This window comes from Diceros bicornis, chromosome 7, assembly GCF_020826845.1.
Source record: "Diceros bicornis minor isolate mBicDic1 chromosome 7, mDicBic1.mat.cur, whole genome shotgun sequence".
In the NCBI taxonomy this organism is placed as follows: domain Eukaryota; kingdom Metazoa; phylum Chordata; class Mammalia; order Perissodactyla; family Rhinocerotidae; genus Diceros; species Diceros bicornis.
In genome coordinates this window covers 56,281,347-56,308,841 of record NC_080746.1, presented here as the reverse complement: position 1 = coordinate 56,308,841, position 27,495 = coordinate 56,281,347, and the positions used below count along the sequence as shown (strand labels likewise).

Sequence of the window (27,495 nt, the reverse complement as noted above, 5' to 3'; positions counted from 1 at the left end):
TTTGTTCTCCTTACAAAACTTGTGCTTTCCTATAAGGATTCCCAACAGGAAATGCCATTTGCTTAATGCCTTCCTGCTCCAAATCTACCTTAGTGCAAAAAAGCAAAGGGTGGGAGAACTGCTACAGTAGAACCATCTCTCTATCAGAGGACCATAGATAGACTCCACCCTCTGCATCCAGAAAGGGTCTGGCATCAAAGTCTAAGTACCTCACCTGGCGACTAGCCTAAGTAGGAATGACATGGTCAGAGCTGTCCTTTAGGAAACAACTCTAAGAGCTGTGGAGGATGGACTGGAGGAAGAGAGGCTGTGGGCAGGGAGATAATCTGTAGAAGCTACTGCAATAATCTAGGAGAGAGACGAAAAGTCCTGAATTGGGCGGTGGGAGTGGGATGAAGAGAGGATAGCTGGGAAAATAAGTCATTTTGGTGGGAGAACTGACAGGACTAAGAAACTGACAGATGTGGGAGATTAAGGAGAAGTAAAGATTACTAGATTTGGAGCTTGAGGAACTGGGAGGATAGTACCTTTAATACAATGAGGTAACTAAGAAGAGCTGTTCTGAAAGGAAGGTAGAAGACAGCGGCTTGAGTGTTGCACAGCAGGGATGCAGACATCCAAGATGATGTTTCCGTCAGGCAGCTGAATATGCAGGGCTGGACTCCAGAGGTGTGGACTGCAGGTAACAAGGTGGGAGTTTCAGCTGAAAGAAACTGTGAGGCGAGGGAAGGGCACACGCAAACAGTGAGAAGAGGACTGTGGCCTGAGCCTAGATGAACATCCACATTTAAGCCCCAAACAAGGGGGAGGGCTCAAGGAAGCAGTCTAAGACAGAGCTGAGGGGGTGGGGAAAAAACCAGGAAAGTGTGGTTTCCCCAGGCAAGGGAGGGGAGTTTGAGGAAGGGACGTGGAGAGGGAGGATGACAAGAAGCTGTTATTTTTGGCACTTAGTTGCTGGTCACAGTCACAATAGCTACCCTCACATCTAATGAAGCACTGAGGCAGGGTTCTGGATAATTCACCTACTTCCCACTCACTCTAGCCGCAGTTAACAGGGTATTGTAGGATAAATAAGTGTAATTACTTCATAAAGTTTAATATCGCTCAGAATTTCCAAATAAATCCCCTCAATTCTCAACCCCACTTGGTTCAACAAGAGGAAACTGCAAAGACTGAAGGGCGAGTTTGAAGACCGGATATATAAAGGATAACTAATAAATATTAATAAAGTCTCACCTCCCGCCAACCACGTCCGGGGAGAGCCTACGCCGGACTCCCTGGAGCCCCGCCCCTCATGCATATGCAGATAGCGTTGCCCGCCCCGCTGCGCCCCGCCCCGCCCTCTACTCTTCTCCCTCGCAACGGACTCTCCCCTCAAACAGGAAACAAGATGGCGGCGGCAGGTCCGAGTACTCGGGCCTCTTCCGCGGCCGCAGCGGCAGCTCTGAGTCGGCGGGGCCGGCGGGGCCGCTGTGACGAGATGGCGGCGGCCAAGACTGGGGCCCCGGGCCCGGCCTCCGGCCCCGCGCTGCTGGTGTTGCCGCCGCCGTTGCTGCAGCCGCCGCCACCGCCGCGGCCGGAGGAGTCGGGCTGCGCCGGGTGCCTGGAGACCCCGGGGGAAGCGGCGGCCCTGCCGTGCGGCCACTCGCTGTGCCGAGGCTGCGCCCAACGCGCCGCCGACGCCGCGGGCCCAGGCTGCCCGCGCTGCCGCGCCCGCGGCCCGGGCTGGGCCCGCCGTCGGGCCCGCGACGACGGCCAGGCCGACGCGGAGGTGCTGGGCGAGCGCGCCCGCCGCAGCCAGCCCGAGCGCTGCCGCCCGCGCCGGGACGGGGGCGCGGCCGCCGCGGGGCCCAGGCCGGAGCAGGAGCCGCGCGCCGCGCCCGCGGAGCCAGGTGGAGCTTCCCCTCCCCTTGGGGTCCGGACCGAGGCCGCGCGCCCGGCCCAGCCTCGTTAGCGGGTGGAGGGTCCCAGGCCCTACGCGAGCAGGGTGGAGAGTGCTGTGGGGTTGAACCGGGCTCTGCCCAGGTGAAGTGTCTGTTTCTGAAATTTGAACTTCGGAATGAAGTACGGACGCGATGGATTTGGAGGGGCAGTGAGGGGTCCTGCGCTTTACGCGAGTCAGAAGTTTGGAGGGAACCATAGCATTCTTGTAACAAGTTAGAGCCAGGTTGGAATTGGTGTGTGGAAGGAGGGCACTGAACTTTGCGGGGGCCCTGGAGGATCAGAGAAGTGCTTGGTTTCGTGTTGGGGGAAGAGCTTGGGGTCGAATTGCTCGTAGAGATGTGACTCCTGGGCCTGAATGGGTTAGTGTGGAGTATCCGGAGTTTAGGGGGCAGGTTGAATTTGTGAAGGGAGCCTTTCAGACTTGAGAGTAGAGTGGGTTGAGGGAATGAGCTCGGATGTGCAGTTTTCACAAAATCTTGAGACATGCATGCTTAACTCAGAGCTTGGTACATAGTGAGGAAGCCATAAATGACGGCTATTTTATATTTATACTACTACTACTAATAGGCTTCAGTACAGCTCGACACAGAAAGCTCGATCGGATTTAAAAGTTTTGGAAATGGAAATCTGGGAATGGAAACGGTTGACAGGGGCTGCTTCTGTCTCCATGGCAGCGTGGGTTTCCTACCATCATCCTGGCTATTAAAAGTGTGTTGCAGGACAGCCTTAACTTCTTTGCCTGTACCTCCCGCAGCCTGCCGCTCTTTGGTGCTAAGCTTGACATAGAAAGTGCCCTGTTTAAAACACAAAACTGTTATAAACTTAGGACTCTTTTTGAGACACACCCAGTCAACATAACATCTACAGTTCTTTGATAAAAGATGCTTACCTAGGAGGAGATTTTAAAGAAACCTAATCAGGAAAGGCCTGATATTTGCACCTTTTGTGTTGGGAATTCTGCCCTGTGTTATTTTCAGTAGGGGAAAGGAGGCGTTGCTTGTGTATGCATGTCCAGTCCCTGGAAACTACAGGTTCCAGAATGCAGTCTGTTTTGGTTCAAGCAGTCAGACACTTGCCACTGTCCTAGGATACCTTACTTTTATTTTTGTGTTTTTGTATGTTCCTTGTTATTTCTTTTAAGCTTCGCAACATCCTTATGAGATAGGTACTTTTATTTCCATTTTACAGATGAAACTGAAGCCCAAGGAGGTCCAGTAACTTGCCTAAGGATGAAAACCCAATTCCGTCTCATTCCTGCTCAAATCAGGGATGAAAGCCTCCCCAAATGACATCTAATATGTGGATGCTCTGTGATGATCTCATATGCTGTTTAATTTGCTTCAAATTCTGAGATTATGGCCAAAAATAAGACAGTATTTTTCTCATCTCCTTACTAGTGCTATTGATTATATGGTCAAATAGAATAGAAATTTCAATTTTTATTTCCAAAGCCTGGACTCCCTTGTGAAATATCAGGTCTGAACTTTGAACCGTGAGAGGGAGTATGGCTTGATGATTTGTGCAAACATCTTCTCTTGAAGAAATTTGTCATAAAGTGTATCATTGATTAAGGAACATTATATAAAATGAGATTCCAAATTAGGATCTATTGAGACACTGAGTATCCACCAAATTACTTTATATGTTTATATGAGGACCATAATGAAAAATATTTTTCCTTAAATGTTCTTGTTGGATCATTGAGTGTGTGTAATTACATGCTTATTAAGTCAAAGTATTATAGAAGAATATTGCTGAATAGAGTTTGGAAATTATCTTCTAGCTTCAGCAGGTTGTCTGGACCTCTTGAAGTTACATACAGTATTTTTTTAAAAAAAATTTTAATAGGCAATGCATTCACATAATTCAAACAAAAATATAAGAAAGTATACAATGAAAAGGTTCCTCCTACCCCTTTTCTTATCTCCCACTCCCACCAAAGATTCTTGTTTCTTCTTCCACAGTTTCTTTATGCCTATACATGGAAATTCAAATATATTTATTTTATTATTTATTTATTTATTTATTTTTGGTGAGGAAGATCGTCCCTATGCTAATATCTGTTGCCAGTCTTCCTCTTTTTGCTTGAGGAAGATTGTCCCTGAGCTAACACCTGTGCCAGTCTTCGTCTACGTTGTATATGGGACGCTGCCACAGCATGGCTTGATGAACGGTGAATAGGTCTGCACCCAGGATCGGAATCAGTGAACCCAGGGCCGCCAAAGTGGAGCATGCGAACTTAACCACTACACCACCGGGCTGGCCCCTATTTATTGATCTTTTTACACAAAAGGTTGTATATTATACACACTGTTCTGTAACTTGCTTTTTTCATGTAACAATACACGATGGAAATCTTTTCATACTCGTACATAGAAGGTTTCTTTATTTTACTTAGAGTTGCAAGGAATTTCATTGAATAGATATAGCATAATTCACTTAACCATCTATTGGACATTTAGGTTGTTTCCAATCGTTTGCTATTATCAAAAGTTGTTTATTAAATTGTTATTTAAGTGTGTATGTGCGTTTTTATGGAGAGGTCACCTGTAGCTTTCACCAGATTCTCAAAGGGTTGCAAAAAGAGTTAAGAACCATTGTTTTAACTCAGGTCCCTCATTCTACAGAAGAGAGAACTGAGGCCCAGAACAGAGAAGAGAGTGACCAGCTAAAGGTCATCGTAGCAGATAAACAAGGGGTCAAAGGGTAACCCATAAATAAGGGCTAAAACATAGCCTAATTCACAGTTAAATGCTCATGATGGCTTTTAATAGGGAAAACTAAAAATAGCAGTTTCGTAAATGTTTACATTGTGCTTTTAGGAGTGGGAAACAGCAACAGAATTATCAATTTTAGGTATATTCAGAAATATATTGCTTAGCAGTATTCTTTTGGCATAATTAGGTCAATTGATAAAAGAAATTTCAGGCCTGCTTTATAATACTGGAAATGAAATTTTGTAGTAAAAGCACTGCTGTTTAAGTGAAATTGTTACAATTTTTTGTTATTGTTGAAGCCCCATGACTCTTTTAGAATTGAGTTTTCTATTAAAGTGCAAATTTTGTGCTTGTTGAAAATTTTATTGTGCCGGTGACATTTTTGGTTTTTGCCAGCTTGTCGAGCTTTAAAGTTCAGAACCTTAATGACTCCTGTGAAAAATGTTTTATTTTATGCTTATGTGCATTGTCAATTTGCTTTTGTATGTAGTATCAGTTGTTTTTGGCAACAGTGTGTGTGAAGGCTAAGTCAGTGATCACTTCAAGAGGAACCCAGAGTTCAACTTTATGTTCTTTGAGGATCTGTGGCTCATTGTATATATTGACATATTAAGTATTTGGACCATCTTGAGCAGTGTTCAGCAAGTATGTAATGAATGCCTACTCTGTGCCAGGTGTTCTTCTAGGTCCTTGAGAGACGTCAGTGAGTGAAATAGTCAAAGATCTCTCCCTCTTGGAGCTTATATTCCAAATTTAGAGACAGTCCTAGTCTATTGATTTAAAAAAAGAAAAAAAAGAAAATTTACCACACAGGTGTATATGGGTAGTTTTGCAACTGCGTACAATAGCAACACTTAAGCCTCATTGATAATAATGAATTTTAAGAATTCTTTTAGTCTTTTGATTTGAAATCAAGGATGATCATTCTAAATTATACTACCTTTGAACTTGAAACCAAGGCCTTTTTAGGACAGTTCTTTTTCTTCTGCCATGGGTAATAATTGAAGAGAAAAGCTGGACAAAGGCTGATGAATCTTTTAAACTGGCAGTTAAATTTTTTTTTTTAATTTATAAAGTACATTTAAAAAATTGAATAGATCAAAAAAATTGAATAGTACCTCATTTATCCCTCCTCTTTACCCCACCCCAATCTCCTTGTTCACTTAGGGTTAACATTTATACGTTTACAAAATTTCCTCTTTCTGTGAAAAACAAGTAGTTCTGGTTTATTACTCAGTTGGCAGACAATGTTTGCTATGTGTGCAGCCTAAATTGCGTTTAGGACTAATGAATAATGAAGTCATGTGACTGTAGTGTAAAAGGACAGGAATTTCCCTTGTCGTAAGGATTTGTTTTAAAATATATAAAATGACTCAACTTTTTATCCTTAATGACACATACTCCAGAATTTGAGAGTGTGTTTATGTGTTATACTAATGCAGGAAACATTTGACTTGTGCTTATGTGTTTTTAAGACTCAGGATGAGATTACCTCACCAAGTAAACATTAATACCATTGAAGGAATAGTTCCATTCTATAGAATTCAGGATTGAGTGACCAGCAGGAACTCAGGAGGTATTTGTTTTTGTTCATTCATATTTCCACTCCCTGTCTAACTTCCAGTTAATCTTGGAAGAGTTGCCTACCTTGAATTCATTTATATCTGAGTTTGCTTGAGTGTAGGATGTAGGATATATTTGTCAAGTTTCATTCCTTTAATGCAATGAGCATTTTTGGGTTACACACTGTGTAAGATGATACAATAAAAAAGGTGAATAAGACATGGTCCCTGTTCTTTAAGATTCCAGTCTGGTTGGGGAAACACACCTTATCAAATAACAGTACAAAGTGGTAAGTGAGGTAAATGCATAATGCCAACAGAGTATAGGAATGGGATAACTGACAGTCTGGAGGAAACTCGAGGAAGGTATTTGAGCTGTATGTTGAAAAAAGGAGGAATTCACCAGGTGAGGGAGGAGGGGATGGCCATTCTAGGCAGAAGAACCTGCATGTACCAAGGCATGAAGGCACTTGGTGTATTCAGGGGCTGACAAGCAGTTAAATATAGATGGAATGTGGGACTGGAGTAGGCAAGGAGAAGAGAAGAGACTGCAGAAGTCAGGTCGTGAAGGGCATGGTATGTCACACTAAAAGAATTTGAGACTATCCTATAGACAGTGCAGAGCCCTTAAAGATTTTAAGTAGTGGAATGACATCGTCATAATGTGCTTTAGAAAGATAACATTGGTTGGAGTGTGGAGGAAAGATGTGAGTAGAAACTGGAGGAAGGACGTCTAGTTAGGGGACTGTCTTAGTTCAGGCAAGAGATGAAGAGGGGCTGGACTAAAGCAGTGGCTGCGTGGTGTTTCCTTCAGTTGTTCATTAATTCAGTAACCATTTGAGGCCTTCTCTGTGCTAGGCAGTGCAGCTTCAAATAGAAATAAAACATGATTCTGTCTCTTAAAGTCAGTGTGGTTGGGAAGATTGGTATATAAACATGCAACCGAAATGTGGTATAATGCAGTTATAACTGTAATGCAAGATATAATTGTACAAGGCAACGTGGTATATATTAATAGATCAATTAATGGAGCAGGATCTGGAGACAGACTACCTATGTTTGAATTCCACCTCTGCCATTTATAGCTGTGTGCTATTGGGCACATTGCTTAACCTGTCTGTACCTTAGTTTCCTCAGTTTGAAAATGGGGAAAGTGATAGTAGCAAAATTGTAAGGTTATTGTTAAGACTAAATGAGTTGTTAGAATGCTTGGTATTTAAGAGCTGAATAAATGTTAGCTATTTTCACAAAGAAGAGAACCCAGCTTGGATCCGTCAGGAATGGCTTCAGTGAAAGGCAGACACTTGGCCATGAGTATTCAGTAGGTGGATGAGGGCAGGATAAAGATGAGGGAAATCAGTACATTTAAAAGCATAGGAATATGAAACAACAAGGAGAGTTCTAGGGATTGTAAACAGGAGTGGTTGGAGCATAGAGTACAGGTGGGAGAGTGGAAGGAGGTGGAATTGCAGAAATAAGCAGTTACTGGATAATAGTGGACTTTGCCATGCTAAGGAGTGAGGATCTACTGAAGAGTTTTAAAGAGAGTTCATCTTTGCATTTTAGAGAGATCACTCCTATGGGGGTAATGTAGCAAATAGATTGGAGAGCCCAAATTCTCTTTTAGCAAAATTGCTAACTGAGATAAGCTGAAGACTCCTTTGCTACAAATATCCAGAAAAGTTGGGTGATATAGAACAATTCTTCTGTATTCCTGAGTTTGCAGGAAAATCTCCAGGTTCCAGAAGCAAAAATGGAACTAAAACCCAAAACTTTAGTAAGCGCTTGAGCTCCTGCTGTGTTATCCTGGAGCAGGGTGAAGGGGTGGAGGGAGAGGTTATTTCTGGTTTTCTATTCCTGGTGGATTAAATTTTAACCCTGTGTAAAAAGGAACCAAAACTAAGACTTCTGCATAAAGCTGAGATTCTTGATGTGCTACATTCTAGATGAAAAGGTGGGCTCAAGAAAAATCTTCCAACTGACACAAGGCAATAATAAGAAATCTTGTCTTGATTTGCTTGGACTCTATGCAAAGAGGAAATGGAAAAAAGCTTCCCTGAGAAATTGAAGCATAAGACATACGTGTTGCTCATATTTGAGATCTGTGTTTATAATATATGGTTCAGGTATCCCCATGCTGAAGAATTAATGTAAAAGCTGGCTCCAAGCTAGTGATACCTCCAGTCACCTGGAGAAAGGAAAAACAAGACTCCAAGGGGTACTCTCATTATCTCAGGTCATGAGGGATTCTTACAGAAGAAATAAGCCCAATTGAAGATGAATTTATAATTAAAAATGACACATAAGGAAACAGTTTTCTACCACAAACGAGAGTCAGCAAATATAACAAGAGGAAGATTATAGCTCCAAGAACTGGGCTAGTAGAATTGCAATTTCTTTTTTTTTTTTTTTGAAGATTGGCCTTGAGCTAACATCTGTTGCCAGTCTTCATCCTTTTTTCCTTTTTTTTTCCTGCCCAAAGCCCCAGTACATAGTTGTATGTCACAGTTGTACGTCCTTCTAGTTCTTCTATGTGGGGACGCCACCTCAGCATGGCTTGATGAGCGGTGTGTTGGTCCGGGCCCAGGATCCGAACTGGAAAACCCTGGGGCTGCCGAAGCGGAGCACGCAAACTTAACTTCTACGCCACCAGGCCAGCCCCCGGCAGTTTCAAAGATAATTTAAATTAGCATATTTTAAGTGACTAAAGACATTAAAGAATTAATTGACATCCCAAGAAATGAATAAGACATTTTGAAACAGGCATATTTGAAAAAGAACTAAGTATAATGAAAAATAGAATCAGGTTAAAAAAAAGCTCAGTAAATAAGTTAAGTGATAGTTTACACAGATGAAGAGAAAATTGGTAAGCTTGGAGTTAGATATGAGGAAATCCTGAGAATGCAAAACAGTAAGATGAAGGAAAATATGGAAGAGAGGTGAAGAGAAGTGAAAGATCAAGAAGACCCAACATCTGATAGTAATTCTAGAAGGAGAAAAACAGAATGAGGGAGACATGGAATTTAAAGAGATGATGACTTGAGAATTTTGTGGAATTAATAAAAAGACATGAATCCTTAGGTTTAAGATTCGTGAGGCCCTAGCAAGAATTAAATGAACAAAGCAACCCTACAACTAGACACATCGCAATGAAAGTGCAGAACACCAAAGACACTTTTAAAAGCAACCAGAGAGGAAAGACAAAGGTGCAACACTCAGACTGAGAGCAGACATCTCTTAATCAACAAAAGCGGCCAGGGGGCCAGCCCGGTGGCACAAGCGGTTAAGTGCGCGCGCTCTGCTGTGGTGTTGGGGTTCGCCGTTTCGGATCCCGGGCGCGCACCCATGCACTGCTTGTCAAGCCATGCTATGGCGGTGTCCCATATAAAGTGGAGGAAGATGGGTACTGATGTTATCCCAGGGCCAGTCTTCCTCAGCAAAAAGAGGAGGATTGGCAGATGTTAGCTCAAGGCTGAGCTTCCTCCCACACACACACACAAAAAAAGTGGCCAGAAGAAAACTGAGTACTATCTTAGAAGTGTTGAGAGATCTAAATTTCATACTCACCTAAGTTAGCATTCAAGAATGAGGGCAAAATAAAAATATATTCAAATAAACAGAACTATAGAGAATTTACCACACTTTCTGAAAGAACTATTACGCTGAAGAATGTACTTCAGGAAGAAAGAAGTGTAACTTAGGGGAGAGTAGGATACAAGAAGTCATGGATAACAAAGAAATCAGTAGGTAAACTAAGCCAGCATTGACTGAATAAAACAAAATTACAACTGATTTGTGGGGGCTAAAACCAAAGTGGAACTAAAATATTAAAAAAGGATAAAATAGGGGCCGGCCTGGTGGCGCAAGCGGTTAAGTGTGTGCGCTCTGTTGCGGCGGCCCGGGATCCGCCTGTTCAGATCCCGTGTGGTGGCGTCCCATGTAAAGTGGAGGAAGATGGGCATGGATGTTGGCCTGGGGCCAGTCTTCCTCAGCAAAAAGAGGAGGATTGGCAGATGTTAGCTCAGGGCAGATCTTCCTCACAAAAAAAAAAAAAAAGGATAAAATATAAGCTGAGAGGGAAAGTGATCAGCATTAAAGGGTTCTAGGGTTCTATGTGTAGTTCAGGAGGAGGATAGAGATACTAACTTTAGGCTTACATTCAGATGCATATTAAAAATTTAAGGGTAACCACTAAAAGAAATACAATGTATAACGTGACCTACTACACGTATACAGAACCATATACCTCCCAAATTAGAGAATATACATTCTTTCTAAACTAATGTGGAGCATTTACATAATTAGGCACAAAGTTTCAACAAATACCAAAGATTGATATATAAAATAAACCGTGCTATCTCACCCCAATACAATAAAATTAGAAACCAATAACAAATATAATCATTTCCTCCCACCTCCAATCCATGTTTGGAAATTTGAAAAGCAAAACCAAAACAAACTTCTAAATAATGTATGGATGCAGAACAAAGTCATGGAAATTGGAAAATATTTAGAATTGAATAACAATGGAAACACTGTCAGAATCTGTGGAATACAGCTAAAGCAATACTGAGAGGGCAATTTAAGTGCCTATGTCATATTTTGTTGAATCTTAAGATGCCATCATTTGTAAGATGCACTGTTATTTTCCAAATACAATACTTTCCCATCCCTTAGACTTTTTAACTCTCATAAATTTATTTAGATACAGATTTAGCATATCACTCATGCACATATTTATAAAAGGAAGTGAAGTAATCAGTAGAATATTCCTGTGTCGTCTTCATATTCAGAGTCTGTTTCTTCTAAATCATTTTTTGACTGAATCTTAGAGGTTTGTATTTTTCTACATAGTATTACTCACTGTGTCATTGAGAGCATTGGTGATACAGCATTTCTTAAAAAAGTGCTCCCCAGCTACCTCCAAAATTTTCTTTCAAACTGTTGGCACCCATTAAGTTTTGATGGTGATACTTTCTTGAGCTTGCCAGGAGGTATCAACAAAAGGTTTTCAGATGAGATTCGTAGTTCTTCCTCAGATGGTCTATAACAGGTTTTTTGGCTAACATTGAGAGGTTACGGTTGTCCATTCATGCCACCACTGGTTTTCGGAATCACTACGTTTTTTTTGCAAGCTTATTTTTTATTTGTCTATGTTCATACATATATAAGCAGTGACAATGGCATCACTGCTGCTAACAGTGATTGTAAGACTCCAATTGTAAGAAACATCCAAATTTCAGAGATGTTAATATGAAAAAATGTATGTCCTAGAATCTATAAGGTATTTGAATAGAAGAAAGGCTGAAAATAAGTGGTCAACTGAAGAAGTTAGAAAAGTCACAGCAGATGAAACCCAAAGGAGTTAGAAGATAGGAAAGAATAAAGATGAGAACAGAAATTAATGGAGTAGAAAACAAACAGTGAGGAGGATTAATAAAACCAAAATCTAAGTCATTGATGATATTAATATAGGATCTATGTTATAGACAAATCTGGCAAGATTGGTCAAGGAAAAAGAAAAGCAAGAAGGCATAAATAACATTAGGAATGAAACAGGGAATACAACTGTAGATATGATAAAGATTTTAAAAAACTCGTAGAATGTGGAAATTCTTACGCCCATGAATTTGAAAAATTGTATAAATAGTCAGTATTGGAAAAGTGCAACCTATTGCAGCTCACTTAAGAATAAATAGAAAATACAGGGGGCCGCCCGGTGGCGCAAGCAGTTAAGTGTGCGCACTCTGCTGCGGTGGCCTGGGGTTCGCCGGTTTGGATCCCGGGCTCGCACCGACGCACTGCTTGTCGAGCCATGCTGTGGCGGCGTCCCATATAAAGTAGAGGAAGATGGGCACGCCTGTTAGCTCAGGGCCAGTCTTCCTCAGAAAAAAGAGAAGGATTGGCATCAGATGTTAGCTCAGGGCTGATCTTCCTCACACACACACACACACAAAAAGAAAATACAAATAGAAATGTAACTAAAAAGGAAATTGAACAAATAGTAAAATCTACTAAGTAATACATGGAGGCAATGAGCAAAATCCAGAATGTGGGAAACTACAGGACAGATGGTCCATTTTCTTCCACAAATATGTGAAGAAGAAGAAGGAGAAGAAAAAGCAATAGAAGGGAAACATGTAGATTAAAAGACACAACCAATTTTAGTGTGTGAATTTATTTGGATCCTGCTTTGAAAAATTGTGTAAGAACTATTCAGAATTTGAATCCTGGTTGGATATTTGCTGGTATTAAAGATTATTAAATTTTTAGTGTGACGATCGTTTTCTGGTTACATGTTTTCAAAGAGTTGCCTTATCTTTAAGAGGGATGCTAAAATGTTTATAGGTAAGATGATATGATGTTTGGGATTTGCTTCAAAATAATTCATTTGTGGGGGGAGGGCAGGTAATGATTAGGAGAATAGATGAAATAAGATTGGCAGTGAATTGATTGAAGCTGGGTGATGGATATGTTGGGGTTCATTGTACTGGTCTGTCTAATATTTGAGACTTTTCCATAATAAAAAGCAGAAAAAATTCCATCCATTAAAGAAGCACCAGGCACAGATGACTTTACAGGTTACCCAAATATTGCAGGATGGATGATCCTTATGCAGACTACTCCAGGGAATAAAAAAATGTTTCCAGACTCATCGTGGGGGGCTTTTACAACTTAAAATCACCCAAGGACAGTATAAGAAAGGGAAAATACAGATGAATCTTATGAATGTAGATTTAAAAAATCCCAAATGTAATATACATTAATCGAATAGTATATTTAAGAAAAATCACAATCAAGTAGCAGTTATTCCGGGAATGGGAGTTCAGTTGAACATTAAGAATCTAATGTAATTCACCATATTACATTACTAAAAGAGAGTAAAACCATGTGATCATGTCAATAGATGCTCAAAAGAGCATTTGACAGAATTTACCATTATTTAAAAAGCTAGAACACTTGGAATAGAAGGGAACTTTTTTTTTTAAGTGGAACTTACTTGTTAATAAGGGTGATTAGAGACCAAGAACAGTCACGACAGTTTTGGAGCAGATTGCTTTATAAAATCTTAAGCTATTATAAAGCCATATTAATTAAAACAGTGAGGTATTGGTGTCAAGATAGTTGAATAACCAGTGTTATTAATTAAAGAGTCCAAAAAAAGAGAGTCTAGTAACATGGCCTCATATATTTGAATTTGGTAGATGACGGGTGGCATTACAAATCAGGGGGGTAAAGTTACCATTATCAGTTGTGTGGATGGTTAGCCGACCTTATAAAAAACAAGAATAAATAGATCTTGACCTCACACCATACACAAAAAGTTAATTCCAAATGGATTAAAGATGAAACTGTAAAACTTATAGAAAATACTAGGAGTATCTCTATGAAGATGAGGTAGAGAGGCGTTGTTTATACAAACAAACACAAAACATAAAGGAAAAGATTGATAATTTGGCCACATTAAAATAACAAACTTTTGTATGATAAAAGATAATAATAAAGTAAGAAGATAAACCACAGAGTGGGAGAAAATATTTGCAATGAAATAACTGACATAAGATTAATGTACAAAATATAAGAAGAACTACAAATCAGTATGACAAACACTTACTAGAAAAATGGTGAGGGGATTTGAATAGACATTTTGCAGAAGAGGAAAACTGAAAGGCCAACAAACATCTGGAATGATGCTCAATATCATTAGTAATCAGGGAAATGCAAATTAAACCAATGATGAGCGGCTGGCAGACTCGCATAATTTATGATTGATTAATTATAGTTAATGGGAACCTACCTGCTGCTGGGCGGGTATAAGTCTGTGTAACCATTTTGGAGAGCAGTTTGGCCATACCTAGTAAAAGTGAAGAGAGACATTCCTTGCCATGCGGTGCTTCCATTAATAAGTGTCTGCCCTAGCGAAACACACACATGAGTTATAAAAAATAATGCTCATTACGGTACTGTAGTACTGGAAAAAGTGGTAACAGCTGTCCTTGATAGGAAAAGGGGTAAAGGGATAAATTATGGTTGAGCCAATTATTGTTTGTCTCACCATAGAAAACCATTGTTAATGATTGTATATTTCCTGCTAGACTTGACTAGTTTTTTTTCTATGCATAAATATTATATATGGCTTTTAAATTATAAGAATTAATAGAAGAAATAGTTTTACTTTCTTCTGATACATAGGATCAGATTGATGTTTAATCAATTATGTGTTTTTAGAGACTCTAGGTAGTTTCTTTTGCCTCAGGATATCACTCACATATATCCTGTGGTATCTGAAATTCAGTACATATTCTTTTTTAGGTCCCTTATTCGAAATGCAGGTACTTCTAAGAGAGAGAAATAGATAAACTTGTTCATGTAGAGTCTGAAGGATTTATCAGATTTATGCATTCTTCCTTAAAGTTGGGATAGTCTTGGAGAGGGGAGAATTAGCATTTATGGAATTTACTTTGTATTGGGTCCTATATGTTAGGTTTTATAGTTTATTTACTAAACATTATTTATAGAGTGCCTACTATGTGTAAGGCATTGAACTAGGTGCTTAAAAAGGAAGGACTTGAAGAGATCAAGAATGTATAAAAAGGAGGAACACTGAAGGAAGAATTATCTTTCCCGCTCAATAAGTGTGCCTCAGTCTATTTTAGAAGACTAGGTTAAAGTAAGTGTTAGACAGTTGTGATGGAGATACGAAAGCAAAGAATGGCATTTGCTGATTATTCCTACTGATGAAGATGATGCAAGGCTATCCAATTTCAACATCTCACGCTTCTGTCTTGTTTTCCATAGGACATGGATAGTATTACCGCGAAGATAGTTGTATGCTAAAGCTGAGTTGGTTTATCCCAGATTGATACATTCAATGAGGCTGTTATTAGCTGTTTTGATTTTAAAGATCCTTAGTTCTTAGGCTGAAGATTCTGTTTCTCAGATTATACCTGTCCATTGAACTGTTTTGTGCCTATACTATAAATGGACCCTGGGGTCCTGGGAGGTCTTTCTTGGTGACTTTAATAAGAGCAGTTTGGGTAGAGTGGTGGGACAAAAAAAGGATCCTAATAGAATGAGTTGAAGTGAGAATTAGGAGTGAGAAAGCAGAAACAGTGAATATATAGACTGCTCTTTGGAGGAGTTTTCTAAAATGGGGAGCAGAGAAAGGGGTCAGGACCTGCTAGGGGACAAGAGCTCAGGAGTTTTTTCTTTTCTTTTTTTTTTTGTGAGGAGATCAGCCCTGTGCTAACATCTGCCAATTGTCCTCTTTTTTTGCTGAGGAAGACTGGCCTTGGGCTAACATCCGTGCCAATCTTCCTCCACTTTATATGGGATGCTGCCACAGCATGGCTTGCCAAGCAGTGCGTTGGTGCGTGCCCGGGATCCGAACCGGTGAACCCCGGGCCGCCACAGCGGAGTGCGCGCACTTAACTGCTTGCACCACCGGGCCGACCCACGAGTTTTTTCTTTTTAAGATAGATGATATTAAGTCATGTTTGTATGTTAGCTTTGTATATTACTATAGTAGAGAGGGAGAAACTGATGGTGCTGGAGCAAGTGGAGAAAACTGAATGAGCTAAGTTCATGAAGAGGTGAGAGAAAATGACATCTGGAACACCAGAGGGACATTGATCTTATACATGAGTAGGGATACTTCTCCCATTCTGGTGACTCATTGCTGTCTATTATTGGACAATTTTAATTCTTTGAAAGTTAAGTTTTCTAGTGAATCAAAATCTGCTTCCCTAGTTTCAAGACCACGATTATTTCTATCTAAATTTTTAGGTTAAACTTCTCAAATTCATTTCTTTGGTTCTCTTCCTCCCTTTCCCAAGATTCTGGTCATACTATATTACTTAGAGTTCTTGGAATATAGTATTCTTTTTGAAACCTTGTTAACCTTTTGTCACCTATGATTATTCTAGCTGGAATACTCTTCCCTCTTATCTTCTTGTCAAATTATACCCATCTTTTAAGACCCAGGTGAGACATAAGTGCTCTGTGAAATTTTTTCTCACTCAGATAGGAGTCGGTTACCTTCCTGTGTATCACCACGTGAAGATGTGCATCCCTCGTGTCCCTGGATTTCAGTTCCTTGTTTGTGTGTCTATCTCTGGCACTACACTGAACTCTCTGAGGTCAGGGATTATGTCTTTGTGTATTTAGCACTTAATATGTTACCTAGAATGTATTAGATACTCAGTAAATGTTTAATGAAGGAAAAAGATTCCTTAAAAAAGTTTTTGATCATATGTCATGATTCCATTAGCCTTCTGGTTGTCTTTAAATATGCCACTCAGAACTGACCCTCATACTTTAAATAATGCCTGACCAGTGCAAAGTGTAGTGAGGCTTACTGTCTCTCCATCTGGATGCTAAATTCTTAAAATGCTGCCACAGATTGCATTGGCCTTGCTCGTACTAAATTTGTAGGCAACAAAACTGCCTTTTGGTTTTTTTGCACGAACTGCTCTCAAGTCAGTCTTCCTCATCATGTGTATGTACAGTTAAATTTTTAAGCCTGAAGACAACTTAATATCCAGTTTTGGTTTTTATTTTTATGAATAGCAGTGGACTTATTTTCCTTTTACTTCCTTCTGTTTTACCATTTCTCTTGTGTTTTTATCTAGTGTTTGGTTCTGTAAAACTGTTATAATAAAACCTTAAAAGATTGGACTCCATTAATTTAGAGTTGACTTGAACTTTACTAAAGTTTACCTTTGCCTTAATTATAAAGAAAAGCTTTACTAAATTCAGCTCCCTTTAGACAACAAATGCTTTTATTAAAAGACCATAGTACAAAATGGTGCTAGTGGTAAAGTACTTTCTCATTGGTTCATTCAACAAAAAATTTTTTAAGCCACTGCTTTATACTGAGACATATATCTAGAGATCATCCCTGTCTTCAAGGAAATCTAGTTGAGGAAGTCAGAGGCACAGACAAGTAATTATAACACAGGTAATTAATGCTACTACAATCAAGATAAGTACAGAATGTTGTGAGGGCCTTCAGGAAGCTAACATAATTCTCTCTGTGTTAGTGGGAAAAGCTTCGCAAAGGAGAGGGCAGTAAACAGGGTTTAGAACAAATCGTCATATAGTGAAAAGGAGAAAAAGCATTCAGGGAAGAGGAAGTGGCAAATACAAGTACAGTCATAGAGGAGACAGGTATGGCATATCTAGGAATCGTGAGATATGTGAAGGCTAGGGAGAGGAGAAATATTGAGGGAATGGTAGAAAATGTGGCTTGGAGTGTTAGTTTGGGTCCTGTTTATAAATCTTGGAGGCAGAGGAAAGCCAATGAAAGTTATTAAGCAGGATGATAGGGTCAAGTCTCTGTTTTTTAAAGAACTAAGGAAGCAGTGTTGAAGACTAAATGGAAAGACCAAGAGTCTAAGAGACAGAGAGGCCAGTTAGGCTATCATTTAATATACACAGAATCTCTACTAAGTAGGTATTGGAGGATTAGATGAGATAAACAACCCTGTTAAGGTAGGTGTTACTCCCATTTTCTGGATGAAGAAACAGGCTTAGCAGGGATACATACTGGTAGGTACAAAGCCAGTGGGTGGTAGATTTGAATGCAGGTTGGTATGGTTCCAAATCCTGCACTCTTTCTAATTGTGGTATCATTCCACCTCGTAGACTATTGCAAACGATTCTTTGCCTCAAACAGAGCAGAAATTAAGTCCAAAGGATTTTGTAGCAGTGTGGTGGTAGATATAGTGATGGGGACAACCACATGACCTTGGTCTGCCGGGCCTTCATCTCTGCAGCATTCTTACATCTACATTTGCTTCTGTGACCTCTTTTATTGTGGTCTTCATGTTACTTTGACTGTGCTAATCCATTGTAGGCTGCCTAACTGCCTTGTAATTTGGGCCATTTCTGGATTCAACAAGGAATTTATACTTTGACTCTACTCTTATTTAGTATCTGCTTTTGCAAATCTTGTTGGTCTCTACCCTCTTACTTTGTCTTTCTGTAATCCAGGTGTCTTAGTCAATTTGGGCTGCTATAACAGAATACTATGGCCTGGATGGCTTATAAACAACAGAAATTTATTTCTCACAGTCCTGGAGGCTGGGAAGTCTAAGATGAAGATGCTGGTAGATTTGGTGTCTCATGAGGGCCTGCCTCCTGGTTCATAGACAGCTGTTTTTGCTGTGTCCTCACCTGGTGGAAGGGGCAACCGAGCTCTTTGGGGTCTCTTTTATTAGGGCACTAATCTTATTCAACATATGAATATTGGGTGCGGGGCACTAACAGTCAATGTGTAGCACCAGGGGTTGGCAAACTACGGTCAACAGGCCAGATCCAACCTGCAGCTTGTTTTTGTAAATAAAGTTTTATTGGAACACAGCCATACTCATTCATATTGTCTATGGCTGCTTTCATGCTACAACAGCAGAGTTGAGCAGGTGTGACAGAGACCTTGTGGTCTGCAAAGCCAAAAATATTAGCTATCTGGCCAAGAGTCTGCACAGCCTCAGGCTACTTAGGACTTCTCATTATTCTTTCCAGGCCAAGATTCAAATTAGGTAAATTCTTCAAGCTAAGGATACAAGATACACCTTGGAATTTGAATATTATCATTAATTTTTATTAGCAGTTAATTTAATAATCACTTTCCAGTTGTCCCACTAATATATACAAAAAAATCTTTGGTGCCTTTTTTTTTCCCCATTGAATTCCTTATACTTTCCTACAATTCTGAGAAATTTGTATCCCTGAAAAGGTTAAGTAGAATTTTTCTTCTCCCTTATAGGGAAGTATCTAACATTTAATGAATATCAGTTATATACCCAACACTATACCAGACATCATATTAAATCATGTCACTTAATCATTCACAACAATTCATTTGAGGAGAGTAGTATCCTTTTGGGAACCGGGGAAACTGAGGGCTACAACACAAGTTGTAGTGTGCCCAATGTCGCACTGATAAGTGATGGAATCTGGTTGGTCTCCACAGCCCAGGATCTTTCTACTTATAGAAGTTATCAGGCATACTCATGTGGCCTATAAAGTGCTATATTAAGAAAAGATGTTTAGCTGAGTGACCAACCCAGACGGGCATTCCTGATAGAGTTCCTGAAGTAGCTCCCTCATACTGTGTGCAGGGAAGATTCTGCTCATATTTGGCATTGTTACCACATAAAACTAAAGAATATCCTATTCCCCAAGCATGCTGGATAACTGAGGTTTTATTGTTTATTAATTTATTTAATTTATTGTTTATTAATAGTTTTACTGTATTAATAAGATTAAACATGGTAGTATTATCGAAGGCAGGATGAAGTTTAGATTCCTTAGCCTGATGTTGAAAGTTCTCTCTAATCTGGCCCCAGCCTACCTTTCTGGCCTATACAATTCTCCTATGTAAACTTTCTGCTGTAGCAGAATATATTTATTCATTATCCAGCCTTCACACTTAAAAGATTGTTTTTTTCAAATTGTGGTAAAAAACACATAACATGAAACTTACCATCTTAACTTTTTAAGTGTGCAGTTCAGCAGTGTTACCACACTTTTCATCATGCTTGGTTGTTCCCGTGAATTGCTCCTCCTCCATCTTTTCACTTATCTGTTTTATCAGTTAAACTCAGCTTCTTAAAGCCTTGCCTCTCCTTCCCAGCCCTTGTTCTCTTCCTCCTACAGATGCCTATTGCAATGTTTGCGTTTAAGATTCATTTGGCAATTGTTTATTTTGTGACCATGCATCTGAAATTGTCTCTGTAGTTAAGTCTGTTTTTAAAACTTTTATGAGTTTGTGTTAGCTAGTAAGCTATATTATAAATGCTTTGGGGAAGGGATCTCATGCCTTTTTTTGTGTGTGTATTTTCCTTCCCACAGCACCTCCCTTCTTCCTCACTGCTCATTCCCTCTTGAACTTTCTAATCTCTGGTAACTGTTTCCATTATTCTTACACACTTATATATGATAACTTGATATGTTATCACTAATATTTTCTTTTTCTCCCTTTGTGACTTCTACAATTATATCGCTGTTTATTTTTCCATTTGTTATTGCCATTTCTATATTTAGTGTTTTCTCATGTTTGAGATTATAAGACATATTCAGTCTGGTGACTTGCGTCTCTCTTGTAACTCCAGTGGTTTCCTATTGTATTAAAGCAATAGCTTGTATTATTGAAAAATCTTTCTATGTAATTTTAACGGCAGAATAATAGTACGTTGTATGGACTATCCATAATTAGCCTCACCATTCCCTCAATATTGGTATTTAGGTTTTTCTCAATTTTTGTTTTGCAGTGAACAACGTTGCAATGAAAGTCTTCTTATGTAAAAGTTTTTCTATATTTTAGATTATTTTCTTAGATAGATTCCTAGAAATTCGATTATTAGGTCAAAAGTTACAAACATTTTATAAGTTCTTGGTATGTGGGCTGAGACATTTTGATTTGATTAGTTCTTTGCCAAAGGATAGTTTTAAAACACAAACAGTATAAGTTAATGTAGTAGTAATCTGTGGTGTTAATTATCGTACTTAAGTAAGCAGCCTTAAAATTTGATATTAACATTTTATTAGCTTTTAACTTTTTCTCTGTGTACTTCCTCTTCTTTCCAGGTAAACTCTGTTTATATTGTCTGCTATAAATTGTTGCTTGTCTTGGGCAGGTGGGTAAATAAGCAGTTGCATTAGTTTAAGACAGGTGGTACTTGGCTGTCAACTGCACTCTTGACGAGTTAGAAGGAGTAAACCAAAAAATAGTAGATAAAATGGAAACCACTTTAGTTTGGTTTTAGAACACATTTGTGGTTCACTTCCCATGTTTCCACCTTCCTACTTCTAAATGGTATGCTTAAATTTAACATTAAAATTTCTGCTTTTGCATATTCCATTTGACAGTGGTTGTTCAGAAGTTTGCTGGGTAGTATAAGCAGGTATCGTTGAGATTAATATGGATAATGGGCTCTTGTTTTCTGTGCATCTCTGCACTTATGTATGTTTTGTTGTAGAGAATGTAGTTTGTCTTCCTTGTGCTGTTGTGTACCTCTACCCTTGCTGTTTTATGCAGCACTTAGGTGCATAAAGAGAGACTTAGTGTTATAAGTATCTGACATTCTGTAGTTGTTTCACTCAAGTATGTTTTTTCCTTCCGTAGTAAGATTGTAAGTTTCTTTAGGACTTGGACCACACATGTTCTACCTTTATTGTATCCCTTTCTTGACTTTCTTAAAGGAACATTCTCTACTTTTGTCTTCTTCCTCACTGCTCATCCCCTCTTTTAGTAATGGTTTGTGGTTTCATGATGAAAATCTTGTCTTCACTGCTTTTGAAGAATGTAGATTTTGCTTCTGGCTCTGATGGAACAAATTGTAGCAGACCAAGACTCCTGCTGAGAATAACTAGGAAAGCCTGATTTAAAAAAAAATCTATATGAAGGCATTGGTAAGTTGCCAAGGCAGCCAGGACTCCAGACATTTATGGATTCTTGGCAAAGGGAGAGTACAGCTATTAAGAGGCAGAAAAACCAGCAGAGCTTTCTTCATGGAGTTGGAGATACAAAAATTGTAGTTCAGGGCTGCTAAGGCAACCATAACTTGAGAGGCCAAGGTCTCAGAGAGAAGGGAGGTGCATCCCCCTGTCCCCTGGCCCCCTCCACCTGCTTTTTTCTCTTGAGGCATTTGCTGATTCTTAAACTCTACAGGATAAAAGGCTAAGAAGCTTCACAGAAGGCTACTAAAAAGCACACTCTTTTAGCAGTTCCTCAGTGTTGAGGAGAAAAAAGTTCAGGACCTTCCAAGGAAGGTAGGCTTGGTAAACACCCTAGACTCTCAGTTGGACCCTTGGAGGGCTATAGACTAGGGGAGGATGAGCTTTACAAAGACCGCGGCGAGCCTTGAACTAGCTCCTGTCCTGATCAGATTGTGAGGTGGTCTGCCCTCATTCTAACCGCCTGTCAGAGAACATGGTGAATGCCCTTTCAGAGAACATGGTGAATGCCCTTTAGGAATATAATATCATCTGGAGCTTCTGCAGTTTTTTATACACAATGAATGGCATTCTAACAAAAATTACCAGGTAAACCAAGAAATGAGACCAGGAATAAAAACAAACACTGTAGAAATAGATCCATGGTATTGCAGTCATCTGATAATTTATTCAGTCAGTCTCTAACTGAAGGACACTTAGATTGTTTCCAGTCTTTAGTATTGTGAGTGATCTGCAGTGAACATTCTTGTACACATCTTTGTACACATGTATATCTTTAAGATAAAAAATACCTTTGCTAATTCCTGTCGTTATCAAACTTTTTGAGCTTTGCCAATCTGATACATAGAAGTGTTTTGTTTTAAAAGTTTTTAATATGTTGAAGTTTGAGTGAAATTAAACATATTTGAATATGTTTATAAGCCATCTGAATTTATTTTTTCTATAAACTGCCTGTTCATGTCTTTTGCCCGTTATTGTATAGGGTTGTTAGGCTTTTTTTTTTAATTAAAGAGGTAATAAGGCATAGTGGATAAGAGCACAGATCCTGCAGTCGGGTTGCCTAGGTTTAAACCATACCTCTTTCACTTAAAGCAGTGTAACTTTGGGCAAGTTAAATGCTCTGTGCCTCAGTTTCCTCATCTGTAAAATGGGGACAATAGCATCTCCCCATTGGGTTATTGTGAAGATTAAATTATTTAGTAAATGTAAAGCTTAGAAGTGAGCCTGGCATAAGTAAGTGGTACATAACTGCCAGCCATCGTAATGATGCTGCTGGTAGTGATCGAGATGGAAACCAGCAGAAGATAGGAAGTGGGAGTATTCAAATTAGGATCTAGGTCTTGGGACTCTTAAGACCAAAGTTCTTTTTCATTCTGCTGCACTGATAAGAAATTGAACCTACAGGGGTAAAAACTGAAGCACTGCCTGGTACCAAGGGATGATTGATTACCTTTGGACTTGCGAGTTGTTAGGGTAGCATCTTCCCGATACAGTTGAGTGAAGTTCTTTTTCTCATTTTATATTGAGTGTAGATGCTTTGACAATGACACTTCTTTCCTGAGGGTTTGGTGCATTTAGCAAAATGCCTGTCTTGTAGTTTGTTTTGCTTGTTTGCCTTCATTAATAACCAGTCCCCTCGCCCCAGAGAAAACTCTTTTCAGGAAGAACCTTCAAGGAAGTGCAGCTGCTCGTATAGTTCACATTAGACTGAATGCAATACTTAGCTTAGGTCATGGCCACAGCTGTGTGTCATTCTTAGGGCATCATATCCTTAGAGAGTTTTTCTTCCTGTTAAACATAGTTGTAGTCAGAGGACAGGTGTTAAGACAGTACTTCAACCATTGGATTCATTTACAAATACCAAGATATGCAGCATCTCAATGACACCTGAAGTAGTTTCTAGCATTTCTTTTCTTTGGGGTGAAGGAAGGGTGAGTGGTTGTTTCTGTGCTACTGAAACTCTTGAAAATCCCGGTAGAAGCTGGTGGAGGGATTGGTGGGTTTGGAATTAACTCCTCTGGCCTAAGAAGGGTGATGTTGCCTTTTCTGCTTCTTTTGACATCTTATTGCTCTGCCCTTTTTTTTTTTTTTTTTTTTGAAGAATTTACTTTTCAGAGCACTTTTATTTTCACAACAAAATTGAGAGGAAGGTACAGAGATTCTCCATATACTCCCTGCCCCGACACATACATAGCCTCCTCCATTATCAGTATCACTCACCAGAATGGTAGATTTGTTACCAAGAATGAACCTACAATGATACATCATAACCACCCAAGTCCATAATTTACCTTAGGGTTCATTCTTGGTGTGGTACATTCTGTGGGTTTGGACAAATGTATAATGACATATATCCATCATTATAATATCGTGAAGAGTATTTTCACTGCTCTAAGAATCCTCTGTGCTCTGCCTGCTCATCCCTACCCTCCTCCATCCCTGGCAACCACCTATCTTTTTATTGTCTCTATAGTTTTGCTTTTTCCAGGATGTCGTATAGTTAGAATCAAGCAGTATGTGGCCTTTTAAGATTGGCTTCTTTCACTTAGTAATATGCATTTAAGGTTCCTCCATGTCTTTTCATGCCTTTGATAGCTCATTTCTTTGTAGCGCTGAATAATATTCCATCGTCTGGATGTACCTCAGTTTATTTATCCATTTGCCTGCCGAAGGATATCTCGCTTGTTCCCAGGTTTTGGCAATTATGAATAAAGCTGCTATAAATTTCCATGTGCAGGTTTTTGTGTAGAGGTAAGTTTTAAACTCATTTGGGTAAATATCAAGGAGTGCAATTGCTGGATCATATGGTAAGACTATGTTTACCATAAACTGCTAGACTGGCTTTCAAAGTGGCTATACCACTTTACATTCAGACCAGCAATGAATGCGAGTTCCTATTGCTCTACACCCTCACCAACATTTGTTATTGTCAATGTTTTGGATTTTGGCCTTTCTAATAGATGTGTGGTGGTATCTCATTGTTTTAACTTGTAATTCCTTAGTGACATATGATGTGGAACATCTTTTCATATGCTTATTTGCCATCTGTATATCTTTGATGAGGTATCTAAGGTCCTTTGCCCATTTTTAAAATTAGGTTGCTTGTTTTCTTATTGTTGAATTTTAAGATATATATTTTTTTGGATAACAGTCATATCAGATATATCTATTGCACATATTTTCTTTGTCTGTAGCTTGTCTTCTCATTCTCTAGACATTGTCTTTCGCAGAGCAGAAATTTTTAATTTTAATGAAGTCCAGCTTATCATTACTTAGTTTATGAATCATGCCTTTGATATATCTAAAAAGGCATCATCGTACCAATGTCCTCTAGATTTTCTCCTGTTGCTCTGCTTTTACAGTAGTATTGCAGGTATTTCAACCACAGTTTCTTCTTCAGGGGTGGAGGAAGCTGACAGGGAAGTGGAGAAAAAATTGAGAAAAATAAAGTCCCACATCAGCAGACAGAAGCTATTTTATTATAAATGATTGTTCTTTCTTTATTAAAAATTAGGGAACCTGAAAGGTTAACCATGATCGATAAATATCTTAGTATTAATTAATAATGTTGAGTGTGTACATGTCCTCCAATCAGCTTTAAGAGACATTGTAAAAGACTTTGATTTAAAAGGGGAGATTTTCGTTTTTCTGGTCTTTTCTATTCCATTTCTCATAATAGTCCAGGTGGATTGAAACACTACATTTCATAAGGCTTGAAAGAAATTATTTTGATGTTATAGCTACTCATATATAAGTTTAAAATCCTAATAGCATTTTTACCCATAATATTAAACTTTATTTATTTATTTTTAAATTTTTTGTTTATTGCCGTAACATTGGTTTATAACATTGTATAAATTTCAGGTGTACAACATTATACTTCTATTTCTGCATAGATTACATCATGTTCACCACCCAAATACGAATTACAACCCATCACCACACACATGTGCCGAATTATCCCTTTCGCCCTCCTCCTTCCCCGCTTCCCCTCTGGTAACCACCATAATATTAAACTTTAAATAGAGTATTTCAGAATTTAGAGAAAACTATTGAGTAGTAAATGAAAATGGAATAAAAATATTGTTACTGAATCATTAACTTTAGAAGTTATCCAATGCGTTGCATTTATTTTTCAGGTAGAAACTGAGATCTAAAGAGATCTTCGTCCGTGGCATATGGGTGTGTGTGTGTGTGTGTGTGTGTGTGTGTGTGTGTGTTTGTCAGGAGGGCTTCAAGACCACTGAGTTTCCATGATTCACTAGGAGTACTCACAAAACTCAGCATATAGTCATACTCACACCTATGATTTATTACGGTGAAAGGATACAGATCAAAATCAGCAAAGGGAAAGGGCACATAGAACAAAGTCAGGGGAAACCAGGTACAAGCTTCCAGAGTCCTATCTCAGTTGAGTCACACAGGACATGCTTAACTCCCCCAGGAACAAGTTGTGACAACACATGTGAAATGCTGCCAACTGGGGAAGCTCATTAGAGACTTAGTGCCTTAAGTTTTTATTAGGGGCTGATCACATAGGCATCCTCTGCCTAGCATGTACCAAAATTCCAGACTCCTAGCAGGAGAGAAGATATGGCATAACTATATTGTTTCTACAAACAGTTTAGGTACAGTAAATCTGTACCTAATCAATTAGAGAGGGTGGGAACTCTCCTGAAATCCAAGTTTCTAGGCAGCAGCCAAGGGCCAACCTTGTAAGCATGCCTTTTAAGTTAGGCAGTTAGGCCTGCTATGTTAACTCTTTTCTGCTTTCTGTGTGTGTGTGTGTGTGTGTGTGTGCAGCATTTAGCATACAGTGTGCACTCATTAAATGTTAGCTGTTTTTATGTATTATGGGGATTCTTCATTGATTACTACTACTACTATTAATTGTGGTCTTCTCCATTCCTATGAGGTACGTTGTCCAGTATTTTTTTTTTTTTAAAGGATAATTTTATTCTACTCTTTTTTTTTCCCCAAAGCCCCAGTAGATAGTTGTACCTCATAGCTGCACATCCTTCTAGTTGCTGTATGTGGGCCGTGGCCTCAGCATGGCCAGAGAAGCAGTGTGGTGCGTCGGTGCGCGCCCGGGATCCGAACCCAGGGCCGCCAGCAGCAGAAGGCACGCATCCAACCGCTAAGCCACGGGGCCGGCCCACGTTGTCCAGTATTTTGATCTCCATTTGATAGATGAGGAGACCAAGGCAAAGAGAAGCTTTGGCATTTCTAAATAGTCTCAATTGACAACGCAGGTATCAGAATCTAATGTTCTTTTTGCAAGCCTATAGGAAAAAAATGCGATTTTTTTTTTTTTTGGCTTGTTGACATTTCTAGAGGACTCTACTAAAATAGGAAATAGGGTTAAATATTTAAGATAATGTCACATTATGCTTACATGTTTTAGTATTCAAGAATTACTTTGTTAACTATGGAATTTTTGAGCTTTTGGGCACAATGCCATTTAATGTAGCACAGTCCTGTTGGGGAAAAAGTGATCTTGACTATTTAGCATTTTCTGTTTTTAAAGCATCTTAATCCAAGATTAAGTTAATTTATATCAGTACTAATTTTGGTGACTGTTAGTTAGTACTCCATCCCTACCTCTGCTGGTTACCATTTACTCTCAAATAAGTCAAGGCATAGTAAGATTTCAGTCAGTATGCTGAGTTCCTACTTGGCCTTATATATGAACTTTGAGATTTCTTAATAGCAAAAGTGAATTTAATTTTTCATATAATATATGTATCAAAGCAATTGGATCATTATCTTTGTTTCTTATAAGTTGTACTTGCAAATAAATCAGACCAGAC

General features: G+C 39.2%; 1 protein-coding gene across 1 annotated transcript in view; it reads left to right on the top strand.

The window, feature by feature from the left end:
* The first annotated feature begins 1,387 nt into the window (after positions 1-1,387).
* The window catches only part of RNF169 (ring finger protein 169), an 81,961-nt gene continuing 55,853 nt past the window's right edge, over positions 1,388-27,495 (top strand). Inside the window, exon 1 of the mRNA XM_058545601.1 lies at positions 1,388-1,892. Within this exon, the coding sequence (XP_058401584.1) occupies positions 1,391-1,892 (502 nt within the window). The 5' untranslated portion in view covers positions 1,388-1,390. The remainder of the gene's footprint in view (positions 1,893-27,495) is intronic.